This window comes from Azolla caroliniana, unplaced genomic scaffold (genome assembly GCF_043228905.1).
Source record: "Azolla caroliniana isolate FFs.n. ecotype wild unplaced genomic scaffold, voAzoCaro1.0.p SCAF_11, whole genome shotgun sequence".
Classification (NCBI taxonomy): domain Eukaryota; kingdom Viridiplantae; phylum Streptophyta; class Polypodiopsida; order Salviniales; family Salviniaceae; genus Azolla; species Azolla caroliniana.
Genome location: NW_028230446.1, coordinates 15455012 through 15468271, shown reverse-complemented (window position 1 = coordinate 15468271; position 13260 = coordinate 15455012). Strand labels below are relative to the sequence as shown.

Genomic DNA, 13260 nt, shown 5'->3' with positions numbered 1-13260 from the left:
CCTATATTTGTAATATAGGCAAAGTTCTCATTGTTTTTGTTTTATGTGTTGTGCATCTTGAAATGTTTAGTCAAGGGGATAAGCTCTTCTTGATTCTTTGATATCGCATGATCGACCCTTTCTTGGTTCTTGGATATACTAGGTTATGGAATAAGTATACAATGATGGTTTGGACTTTGCACTCATCGTGTAAGTCTACTAGAAGGGGGTCTTATGCTTACTTTGTTCAAACAATGTCATAACCATTAATATTTTCATGTCTATGGATGGTGAAAAAAACGTTTTGACAATTATTGTTGGTCGTCTACAAAGAGTTATAACCATATTTTGAAACAATTATTATAAGGGTTACATGCCCGAGTATTAAATTTTAAGTTTTTGAAATCTAGTTCCAATATCTCTAAAGTTTCTATAATTCTTTTTCTCATGGTGAAACTTTGTTAGTCTAGAGTCAATGTGCTTCTAATCATTATGTTTTTCCATAGAACATCATAGCCAATAAAGTTCTCGGGTGCTTAGATGTAGGAATTTAGACAAATTGTGTTGGTCCCTCATGGAACCACCACAAAAATGAACCAATGTGATAAGCGCTATGTGTGTGACTTAAATTTCAATTGGATTGAATTTTAACGTCACTTTTAAAAGTGTGATTGTTCTAGACATATTGATTATTCTTTCAACTTCAAAGAACATCAAATATTGGGGAATAATATGACCTTCTACAAAAATATACTAAGAGATATGTCACCCACTTGACTTTCTATCTGTCATTGGTCAACACTCTAGCTCTTCACTTTAGCCTATAATAGGGTAAAGTAGTTATACATCCAAGAACTTTACTTGCGTTGAGATACACCAAACCTAGGTTTCATATTTAAGATGATATAGAAACTACTCATAATCTTACTACACCCTACAAATATTCTCTAGTGAGAACATGTCATTGACAAATCCAAACATGTGGAGTGCAACTCGATCCTTGATAAAGCTATTGATATGGAAAACAAAAACTTTTATGTAATCTTTATAATGATTTTTAGTTATGTATATTATGATTTGGTTTCTTTCGAATATTGTTTGTTTCATCATATTTGAAACCTATTGGCATATGCAATGCAAGTAACATTAAAGAAGCTACTAAGTTTTATTTTTTGTTTTGAATAAAGATTCACCTTGGTATTGATGGAAAGATACCCAAAGGCTACAAAGAACTCATACAATAAAATATAACCCTCATACCCACATCAACCAACATGTCGAGTACCAAAAGCCCTCATGCATGGTCCTTCCAAGACGGAGGCGGAAAAAGCCATCTTGCTGGAGCATATCTCCACTTTACTCTCTCCCCAAAAGAGGTGAAGACCTCTGCCTTTTTCCAAAATTCTCAAAAATGTTGTTGCTAACGAAATACAACCTCAAGCTTACTAGTTATTGCCTCATATTGACTTCTTAGAGTATGTAGGAGCATCAACCATATGTAGAAGCTACTAAGTTTTAAGTAACTAGACCTTTATGTCTATAAGCTTGGTTGTATTATCTTATAAGAGAATCTATTCCTCATCGTTAGGCTAATCAACCTTTGAATATTGATCTTTAGGGGCCTCATGCATAAGGGCTAAATTTAAGGTGTTGTGAAATCTCTTCGTGAGATTGCTTCTTGTTGGTGAGATCCCTCTCTGTCAATTTGTGATATCTCTTGTTCTATGGTGATGGTTGTTCACAACCAACAAATAGGGGGACACACACCATGGAAGCTACTTCTAACAAAAGGAAGAAGAAAACAAGCATATATTTCTTAGATGGAGTTAGCCTGGAGCCAAAGTTAGCCAAGTTGTTTCTATGCAATGTGGAGGGTATGGTGGGTCCATTTGCAATGTGGGGATATGTTCTAGTCAAACACGCTTGAAATGGTGACAATATACTTATCAAATGCGGTGGCCTCATTGAAGCAAAATATGGGGTTATGGGATTAAAACATCACTTGGTCAATGAACCAGCCACAATCATTCAAGGAATTCTTGATGTAAGGTAGGATTATAGGAACTATTAAGAGTAGAAGCATGTGAGGTAATGCTTATTAGGAGGTTGAAGTAGAGCCACCATAAATGAAACCCATTATGCTTGTCCACTACAATGCAAAATCATGGAATGTAAGGGACGTGTCCAACAATGGTGGTTGCCTCTTACCAACAAACAAGAGGCACACTATGTGGAAGCTACTTCTTATGAAGGGGAGGAGAAGTGTGCAAATCTCTCTCTTTGACACAGGTGTATGTAACTCAACACGTGACCTTGATGATACTAAGATGTAAACACAACAAACAATGGTTCTTGTCAAGTAGTTGGAAGACACTTAAATAAAGTGGAGAAACAAGTTCTCTAACATAGTATGGCATCAACATACTTACCTTTGCCTTCTTCAAGCTTGATACACATGTTTATACAATGGTTGTTGCCATCAAGGGCAATGTGTAACCATTGATTGCCCCTCGAAAAGTAAATGATTATATTCTATTGTTTCACATGTGACCCATAAATGGGTTCTTGCATATCATCATAAGTTTACTGTTATACCCTCTTTCTTTATTTTTACATGTCCTTCACTTCATGGGCAACACTTGGCATGATTGTTGGATAGTGACATTGCCCCCAAACAATCCCAAAAATCTAGTTTTGTCAAAATGTTGTTGTCATCTATTGTGTGATTAAAAGAGCATAGCAAGTCGGTGTTGCTAGCTATTAGTGGTGGTGGTTGGGTTAAGTCACCCGGAGAAACACTAACCACAAGGGAAGTATGTTCTCTTTCATATAATAAAATGCCAACTATGTTCCCTTCCATATTATGGGGACACAAGTTCCTTTTCGTAGGGTTTGTATGTTCTCTTCATCCTTTACATTGTTTCCTCACGTGAGTGAAACATACAATAATAGATAACTAACACTTGGTGTCCTCCTCCTAAAGGATTACAAGAAGCATCAACCATGTGATCATCTAAGACAAGCTATCCCCTTTCACACAACATATGAGAGATGTTCATATTCTATTGATGATGCAAATCTCACATATTTCGGATTTGTGGTATGTTGGACTTCCAGGTTAATATAAGGCCATATTAATACTAAATAGAAGACATTGATGGGGTCTTGTATTTGTGTCTTGTCATTTGTTGAGGGCTGGTTGGTGTGGTTAAGCTTCATTTGTAAATTGTTTTCTTTAATTTGTTTAGTTATTGTTTATATTTAGAATTGATTATTATAAGTGTAATATTCCCTACCAAGATTTTTCTCTAAATTACGAAATGCATTCTCCAATTTCAATGTGCATTTGTAAAATTCTTGAACAATAGTCACTTACTAACTCCACACACGTGGTGAAAATGTTTCATTTGGTTCAATAGCTCATATTTCATCTCCAAGAACAATACATATATTGATATATGTATGTGTGTGTGTGTGTGTATAATGCATTCTCAAATTCAATATACAATTGTAAAATTCTTGAATGACATAGCGAACGCCACACTTTTGACACGAAAATGTTTCATTTTGGTTCAATAGCTCATATTTCATCTCCAAGAATGAAATGTGTGTGTATACACACACACATAATTATGTCTTTAGTTTGATCGGGACAAGTTTTAATAAGACGAATTAAAAAATAGTGAGTCAAACATAACATTGAAGGTAAAGCAAAATTGGTACAAATTTAGACAAGAGTTGACATTTCGATGTCCATAATTATGAAAGCGTCATTAGTGGGAGTTATTGTTTTGATCATGGGCAAAGAACAATAGCATATGTACCTATAGCTACTATAATAGAAGGCGCTGCCTTTTCATGGTCAAAATAAATTAAAACTCACTTTTAGTACTTATTGGAAGAGGCGTTACATGCTGAACTCGTGATACTCTTTTACAAAAACAAAGATATAAAGCAAGCCACGAAAAAGAACATATCCTACCAAACTAAAATTGTTATATTTTCGTATCTATGGCTTGACAAGTATCAATAAGGCTTAGAAGAACTCGTGTTGTTTTTATTCTTTGTAACACAAGTCAATATTTTCAATTCAATTAACGCATACATTCAAATAAACTTGTAGTGGGCAAAAAAGTTCTTCAATTAACTAGCCTCAAATTTTCAATCTAGCCGTAAAGAATCATTATGATAAATTGGTAAGTATAAATGAATTTATGACACGACACCCACCGAGATTAATAAGTTTGTACCTTCATTTTGCCTTTATAGGTCACAAATGATTAAAAAGACAATATTAAATATGGCATGAATTTTGTTTTTGTCGAACATTTAAGTGTGACATTCATTTTCGCTATCATCCATCCATCTTCATTTACCATCTGCAATATGAAATCAATAATGTTGCATCCATATGCAAACTATGTAAATGCTACATCAATACATACTCATGTTGCTCCATCTATATCAACATAACCACAAACTTTAATTGTCACAACTTAGAAGTTTTGATCTTTATACTGCCAATTCACAAAGTTACCATTCCAATATGTGAATGGAATGCAACCATTAGACATATAATGTAATCTTGATTCGATTCACTTAAAGATGTATCTAAATATTTATTTCGCATACTAATCAATAAGATCAAGGAGATAGGGCCAATACATGGATCCTCGATTTGAGATCAAATTGGCCATGTCTACCTTCAATACATTTGTCTCACAAGTATATACGAGTTGGAAAACAATGTAACATCTCAAAACAAAAGTTTGTGCAATCTCCTGATAAAGAATGGTATTCTCTGTCTTGCTCTAAAGCCCAAATCAATTTTACGTTGTCTTGAAGAGTTTTGTCTTCTACTATGTCTTGGTTGAAGGATGTGCTACTTTCTCCTTTTGGTTTTGTCCCCAAGCAAGAAGATACTTGTTTTTATTAAATTTCACATTCATGTTTAGTTAAACGTACATTTTTGGTATCCTTATTTTTCATCTCATTGCACTAATATCTCTTCCCCACTTTGTTTCATTTAGAACATTTAATTTGGCTTGTGTTTTCAATCTTCAATTTTTCTCTCTCGATCACATTTAGGGTAAAAAGTACAACTATAACACAGTTGTTAAACGATATTAATTTCACATTGTAAGCTTCTATAGGCATTGTTGAGGAAATCCCACTTTTTATTTTAGCCTTCTATCTTTGAATGTGAGACTTTCTCGATTCATTACTTCGTAGTTGAAATTAACTCGAACTAAAAAAGCGTGCATGTGCATACAAACATTAACCAACTTGTAAATTCTTTTTTTGTAAAAAACTCTTAATTTAACCAAGATTTTCGCACTCAAGGCTTTCAAATGCTTGCTTTTGATAATATTACTATTGTAGATTTTTTTTTATCTCATCAAGGGGACAGGTATCCAATAATAGATCTATAATATTTTTCTCACAGTGTGATCCCTTTTAATTCTATTTTCCAAGATGCCCACATATTCCTCTATATTTTTCAAAATGCTATGCTTTTTGCCTAATAAATTGGGAATATGCGAAGAATGAAAAATGTCTTTGTCAAGTAATGTTTCTTCATCTAATTGAGATTTCAATGTCAATTAAGGAATGTGCTTCTAATTGAATGACGTTAATTAAGAAACATGCCATTGAGTAGTTGGATCATGCCACTTAATTAGGTCTTCCCTATCATGTTTCTTAATTATCCCATTAAGTAAATTCAATCACATTAGAATCCAAAAGCCCACTATTTATACTTCTTCAGAGTATTTAATTTTCATAACGTTGTGATTCACCATCTTTAGTGATTTAATCTTATATTGAATCGTTTCTTCTTCTTCGAGTTTTGCAAGGAATATGTAGATGGTAAGCTTTGGGAGCCGTTGCTTTTTTTGTACAACACATTTTTGTAAATGGTTTATCCTTATTTATGCTTCATAATGGGTTGATGTCTTCACATAAAGCAAGAGCTTCATGCACACATAAGTTCTTAAAATTCCTTGGCCACATAAGAACATCAAAGAGAATAGAGTGCCGTAAGTTCCATAATCATGAACAATTATGTTTTTTCAGTAGCAAGGGATGATAAAGATTTGGTTGAAAGAGTCTTCTGCACTTGTTTTGATTTTGTTGGCATTGAAGGGTGATGTTTAATGGAAAGCAAGATGCTAAACTTCTAGTATTTATAATGAATAATGTCTAGCATGAGTTGCATGGGCATTACTCTATTGATTACATAATGGGAAAGGAGTGTGCATGGGGACTCGGGAGGTAACTAAGGTTTAGAAAAGGCTAAGAATGTACATTGGATGATTGTCCAGGATCGGTGGCCATCCCATGTCATTATCTTTTGATAGGAGGACACATCAAAAGAAACAATTTAAAGCTAGGTTGACATGTTCTCAAACACGAAGAGTGTGGCCATGAGCTTAATATACTCACATCAATGTCTCTAGTTTCCCTCATTACATCTTACCAAAGGAGGGTGTCATGCAATCATTGAAATAGACTCAACAACTTGGTGTTTGTTTGTGCTTTACGAGTCTTCTTTGTATTGAACAAGACATATGACATGCTAGGTTGTAGGGCCAATAATGTTATTGGCTTAAATGAGATACATTATTTGTTTTTCTTGAGCAAAAACTTTTACTCTACTAAATGTAGTTCAATTGCTTATTTGTATAGCTTTGACATTGTCGTTAATGTCCCTTGTGTAGAGTTCTTTGTCCTTGTTATAATATTGTTCTGTCAATAATAAGAATAGATGGATATTCCTTAAACTACAATTTTTTTGTTTTCTTTTTTCCGTTACTTAAATGTTAGAATAACTTGTGTTTCCTTTGGGTCACAATAGATGTGATCCCTCTTTTTTGGATATTCATTTCAAATTGGGTTCTCCTCTCTCAACATTCAACTCTGTTTACTAATGCTTGTTATAAATATAAATAAAGCCTTGGATAAGATTCTTGAAATTTTTCTTCCAAGGGAGCATTAGCCAAATATATTATCCTTTGCCATCTATTCCCTCTTCATGGCCAATGAAGAAGTATTGGCAACAAGTTGAACAACCAAAATTTTCGTCTCTTTCCTTAATCCATCTCCATCTTTCCACCTTTTATGTTAGTCACTTGTCCTTCACTTGAGGGTCGTCCATGTGGTTAAACATCCTTGAGCCATTCTTAATCTTACTATTTGTATTTGATTTTTCCTTATCAACTCCTAACTTCATCGATGAATCGAAGGATAGATTTTGTTTTGTGATTGCTGAGGATAAGGCAAGGTTACTAAAGATTCTTCGATTGTTCTCCCCTATTTCTTTTTGCCATGTTTCCTTGTTTGTCTATTCAATAACTTCCTCCCATGCAAGATGTCCTGATTATCTCTCATTCCTCTTTATAGAAGTCAAGAGGAGTTTCTTTCCTATTTTGCATAGACCAAAAAGATTTTAAGGTTTAGTGATTGCTAAGGATAAGGCAAGGTTACTAAAGATTCTTCGATTGTTCTCCCCTGTTTCTTTTTGCCATGTTTCCTTGTTTGTCTATCCAATAACTTCCTCCCATGCAAGATGTCGTGGTTATCTCTCCTTCCTCTTTATAGAAGTCGAGGGGAGTTTCTTTCCTATTTTGCATAGACCAAAAAGATTTTAAGATTATGGTGCGCTATCGGAAGATCAACTTGGGCATTATCACCACTTTTGAATATAACCAAGTTTGACTTTATTATTGATAAAGTGAACTTCATCTCATCTTATTGTTGAAGTTCTAGATGAGGATGATGATATGTTTTATTGTTGATGGTGGTTCAATTGTCAAGATTGAAGCATTTTGTGCTTTGTTTTGATAATTTTTCTATGTTCAATACTCCCTTCTCTTTCAAGTACTTTTTGAAGTGAGCCATCCAACAATGTTAGATAATCCTCGGTGTGTTGCCACACTTAGGTGCATCACTTTTTGCTTTGAAATTTGATCAGCTTTTGTGACTTCTCCAAGTTGCTTGTCACCTTCTACCTCTCGTGGCTTCTTGCATGCTAGAAACAATCTGACTAGGCTCTTTTTAGACTTTCTTCACGATTTTACTTGGGTTTGTAATACAAGTTACTTTTAATGTCTTTAGCTAATGTCAACCTTGTTGTGCTCTCTCTCTCTCTCTCTCTCTCTCTCCCTTCACACACACAGAGTCTTGGAGTAGAGAGAAAAATGGGTTCATGTTGGATTGTCTTAACGAAGAGTATCACAAGAGATGCATAGGCAACAAGGAGAACTGATATTGATAGATTTAGCTACTGAGAGGTTCGTTTGAAGCATCTCGTGAAGGGGAGGAGAGGAGCTGCGTGTTTATGTGAAGATAGATAGTTATAGAGTCTTCCACCACCAACACCAACACCACCTTGAAGAGGTTCCTCGTGCTATAGCAATTGTACATAGTAGTGGTACCACAATGGTGGTAGTAGTGTGGACTGGCCGCGAGGGTTTTTTTGGTATTGAATGGACACACACACACACACACACACACACAAGTTTTACCTTGGACTCTTTACTAAGAAGAAAAGATATTTAGAGAGAGAGAGAGAGCTGATGGACCTAATGACGTGGCTTTCAAGGTTACCCATTGTGGTACATGCCACTCAGATCTTCATCAAATAAGAAATGATTGGAAAAATTCGACATACCCATGGTCCAGAGGCATGAGGTGGTGGGCATTGTGACCATGATTGGCTTTGAAGTTGCTAAGTTCAAGGTGGGTGACCATGTTGGAGTGGATGTATGGTCATGTCATGTGGAAGTTGTGATGCATGTGATAAGAAAGTTGAACAATATTGCCCCAAGGTCTCATGGACCTACAACAATGTGTACCCCAATGAAAGTCCCACTTTCAGTGGATATTCCAACATTATGGTGACAGATCAAAAATTTGTTCTTCCCATTCCCAAGAGTTTATCGTTAGATGCTGCGGCCCCGTCGCTTTGTGTGGGAATCACTGTCTACAGTCCGATGCGCTACTTTGGGATGATTGAGAAAGGCAAACATGTTGGCGTGGTTGGCTTAGGAGGGTTGGGCCACATGGTGGTCAAGTTTGCGAAAGCTTTCAGATGCGAGGGTCACGCTTATAAGTACCTCTCCAAAGAAAGAAAAGGAGGCCAACGAGATATTGGGGGCCGATCATTTCCTTCTTAGCATGGACAAGGATGCGATGAATAAAGCTTCGAGGAAGATTGATCACATCATCGATATAGTTGTTGTCCCTCATGACATGGAGGCTCTCGTGGCATTGATTCGTGTAAATGGCAAGATGGTGCTTTGTTGATGTTCCCGAAAAGCCTTTCGAGCATTGCACATGGGACTCGTAACTAATATTTGGTCGTTGTTTCGTGGGAGGTAGCCTCATCCATCGGTGGGATTGAGGAGACTCAAGAGATGTTGGAATTTTGCGCTTAAAAGAACATAAGCTCAACCATCGAAGGTTATTCATCGAGACTACTTAGAACACGGCCATGGATAGGCTAAGTGAATCGGAGGTTCAAGTATCGATTTGTGATTGACATGCAAAGTTCTTGAGGGTTTTGGTGAATACCAATTCACGATATCTCCATTCCTCAAAGCAATTGTTACTCTAGTTCCTGATCATATAGCATGCCACCTTATTGGGATAAGAATAAATCCATTTGATGGAGAGAGAGAGAGAGAGAGAGGCTTATAAAGAATGAAAGAAGGAAGAAGAAGAAGAAGTAGAAGAACTTAGAAGAGATCCTTCCCCCCCTATTGACAAAAAGGCTCATAATTCACCCACAAGTCAATCTCAAAGAGAGAGAGAGAGAGAAAAGGACAGAGATTTGAGGGGCCTTTTTTGCAAGAACAAAAAGGGAGGGGACTGAGGAAAAAAGAGAGGAGATTTGAGGGGCATTGAATGCTATATATTTAATAGTAATGCCTGCCTGTGCCCTTTCTGTCTGTCTGTCTGTCTGCATGTTTCACATGATTGAAGAAGAAGGAAGAAGTAGAAAAAAAAGAAGAATGTGAAGATGGATGAAGGAATTGAAGTTAAGTAAAGAAGGAAAAAGAGAAGAAGAGATCAAAAAATAGCATTGCTCCCACTATTATCCATGGATTCATCCTCCTCCACTTCTTCTTCTTCTTCTTCTTCTTCTTCTTCTTCTTCTTCTTTCTCTGCAATTTCTAGCTCTTTCTTCACCTAAAGTAATTCTTCATCATTCCCCATAATTCTACATTTCTACTCTCTCTTTTCCCCCTACTCATTCTTTAGTATTTGTTCTTCATCATGTCACAGTTTTATACCTTTGTTTATATTCTTCTTCTTCTCGATGGTCTCTTATTCTGTACACATTGTGTCATTGCAGCAGGTAAGCCATTAAAGAAGATTTAACAACGATCCATCCATCTCTCTCTCTCTCTCTCTCTCTCTCTGAATATGCGTTTAATGTCTGTTCATCTTTTCTTTTTTTGATGTTGTACACAGAAAACCAGTCCGCCATGGAAGACAGACAGACATCAAATGTCCAGGTTTCTTTTTTTCTTTTTCTTTTTTTTTGCGTTTCCTCTCAGTTCATTGCAAATGGTTATGGATTCTCTTTACTTCTTTTTTCTTTTTTTCGCACACAATCTTTGTAATTGTTACACCATTTCATTTTACCTGTCACTCCTCCTTAGATTAAACCTAGAGATGCCACATTTTGGTGCGAAGAACTGATCGATCGACCAAATGCCTCAGTGGTCTCGAAGAAATGGTTATGGACATGATTGATTCCACCAAGTATCTCAACCAATGACCCAAAATCCACTGTTTTTTTTTATGCCTCAAAGATGGACACACACACACACACACACATTTGTTTTCATGTCATACCATATTACATTTGGGGGGGAGAAATCTTCACCATGAAGCAGCAATCCTAAAGAATCCATTTGACATGCCTATGTTATGGGCATTAAGTATGTAGAAGCCTCCTATACTTCATGAACTCAAAATTCATTGAAAAGAAAAGAGCTACATGGACATTGGACATTGGACATGGACATTTGAATAGGCACACATGACCAAACAACAATACTCCTATACTCGGACCCATGCTTGGGTGGGGGAAAACCCCCTCCACTACCAATCCTTATGACAAAAACCCAGGATCCCCGATCATACATGGACATTGGACATTGGACATGGACATTTGAATAGGCACACATGACCAAACAACAATACTCCTATACTCGGACCCATGCTTGGGTGGGGGAAAACCCCCTCCACTACCAATCCTTATGACAAAAACCCAGGATCCTCGATCATACAATTCAACAAACAGATACAAAAACACTTATGTATAATGTGTAGTCCAGTCTTTTTTGCTCCATCAATTCATATCAGGTCTTCTTTTCCTTAATTAGATCTTTTACATTCACAAGTTTGGTTAACAATATGTGGAACATCATAATCTTTTGCCAAAAGGGACTTTATAATGTATGTATGTATGGAGTAAATTGAGTGTGTGCATACCTTTAGTATGTTTAATGGATGTGTGGTTACTTGCTTTTTTTACACATGTATATGTGTGCATGCATGTACATATATAGTCGTATATCTTTCTTCGACGACGACATGTTTGAATCAACTTACTACATTGAATGCATGATGCATGCCTTATAGTATGCTCAATTAGTGTTTTCTTTTCATATTCTTGAAATACAAGCTGAAATGAGGGCCAATTTAGGAGTGTTTAAATGTATAGGGGCCAATTGATGTGTCTTTCCACACAATTAGCTGATTCCATTATATGCTAATGTTTCTTGCCATTTTTTGTCTAGGGAAATACAAGTACGAGCTTACATCATCAAGTGAATCAACTTGCCCATCTTGAAAATGTGACTGATTGGGAAATCTTTCCCGATTTAGGGTTGGAGAAACAATTCCTCAATAGCACGAGAAGAAACCTTGGGGGCACTTTTGAAATTTGCGCTTTGTGTACTTGTTGCGGTGGACGAAGAAAATTTTGCATACCTAGTGCTTGTTGTTATACCATAACTTGTGGTTCTCCTAATAGGCCATTTGGGTTTTGTTCATTTATGCCCGTGTCATGTAACTGTATAACTTGCAAACTTTGATTCCCTTAAAACAAGTTGGAGATTGAGTTAGAATCATGACAATAACACTATTTTGTCGTGATCTAGTTTAACATACTTATGGTAGACATCAAGAGCAAAATACTAGATGTATAAATTTTCGATGTTTTGATCACTCAAGTTATTTGATGTCCATGAAATTGTATCTACTTATCGCTTCTTCGGAGTAAAAAGATTCTTATTTTTTTTCCCAAAAAAGAGAGCTACTTTCCCATTAGTATTTTTGTAAAAATATTCTTATTTTTTCATTGAATTAGAAATGATCGTAGGTCCATATTTATTAAGGTTTAGTTTAAAATGAGGTGAATGGCGGAATGAGGTAAACCTATCTTGGTTGGTTTATTGGATCACTCTATGGTTTCTTTTCTAGTATTTCACTTCTTGTCCGGCCAACTATTATGGGTCTATCATCCTATGTTCGTGACATCACCCTACAACTCTTTTTGGAACACAGATAAAGTGTAGAAGCACACAACAAAAGTTGAAAAGTGTGATATGTTTGGCCAAGCTAACTCAATTTTGGTAATACCATGGAAAGAGCAAGAAAAGTAGATTTGGAAAGGGAATTTGGACATGAAGTGATGAGGACAAAAGATTAGACATAAAAGCAAACCACGAAAGTATTATGGATGGTTGAAGGAAAAGAAGCAATAAGGGAAGGAAAATACAATACTAGAGAGATAGATAGATAGATAGATAGATGTTTTTTAGCGTCCATAGAGAGGCCAATATTGACCCAGAGAGAGATAGAGAGAGTCTCCCATGGGATGTTGGAACTTGGGAGAGTTTCCCACCTATTCATTTGTTGTGCCCTATAATACATTAAGGACATTTCGGAGATCGAGGTACCATGTTGGTTGTTGTTGAAGTTCTTTCACAACAATTCTATCCATGCATGGACTATTTATATGCTGACTAGGTGTGCCTTTTAAAAAACGAACACACACGAGCTCCTTTTGTTTTTTGCCCCAACCTCTTCTTCTTCTCTTTTCAACTAAAACTAGAGACCGAAAGTGGCTTTACGAATAAAAAAAGTTGAAAAAGGCTTCTCAACAGTTGTCACAGGATGTATTTGAGATGAAGATGTCATTGGTTTGTTATATTGATGTGGGTAAACATTATATCTTGTAACAAATATGCTCGGAAGTAATGG

At 36.1% G+C, this 13260-nt stretch overlaps 1 protein-coding gene and 1 pseudogene across 1 annotated transcript; both read left to right on the top strand.

Annotated features, from left to right (window-relative positions):
• Window positions 1-8220: 8220 nt before the first annotated feature.
• Window positions 8221-9416, top strand: LOC147857965 (putative mannitol dehydrogenase pseudogene; annotated as a pseudogene).
• Window positions 9417-10050: 634 nt separating this feature from the next.
• On the top strand, window positions 10051-12385 carry LOC147857964 (uncharacterized). The gene is made up of 3 exons (XM_087326693.1): window positions 10051-10339; window positions 10456-10499; window positions 11793-12385. Exons 1-3 carry the CDS (start codon window positions 10258-10260, stop codon window positions 12087-12089), a joined length of 423 nt encoding a protein of 140 aa, XP_087182819.1. The 5' UTR covers window positions 10051-10257; the 3' UTR covers window positions 12090-12385.
• Window positions 12386-13260: the final 875 nt, after the last annotated feature.

What these genes read in the sequence shown, in the direction of transcription:
- LOC147857964 (XM_087326693.1), top strand. Translation starts at nt 10,258, where the DNA reads ATGTCACAGTTTTATACCTTTGTTTATATTCTTCTTCTTCTCGATGGT. An exon ending in ACATTGTGTCATTGCAGCAG is followed by an intron (nt 10,340 to 10,455) that starts GTAAGCCATTAA and finishes TGTTGTACACAG; the next exon opens with AAAACCAGTCCGCCATGGAA. An exon ending in GACAGACATCAAATGTCCAG is followed by an intron (nt 10,500 to 11,792) that starts GTTTCTTTTTTT and finishes TTTTTTGTCTAG; the next exon opens with GGAAATACAAGTACGAGCTT.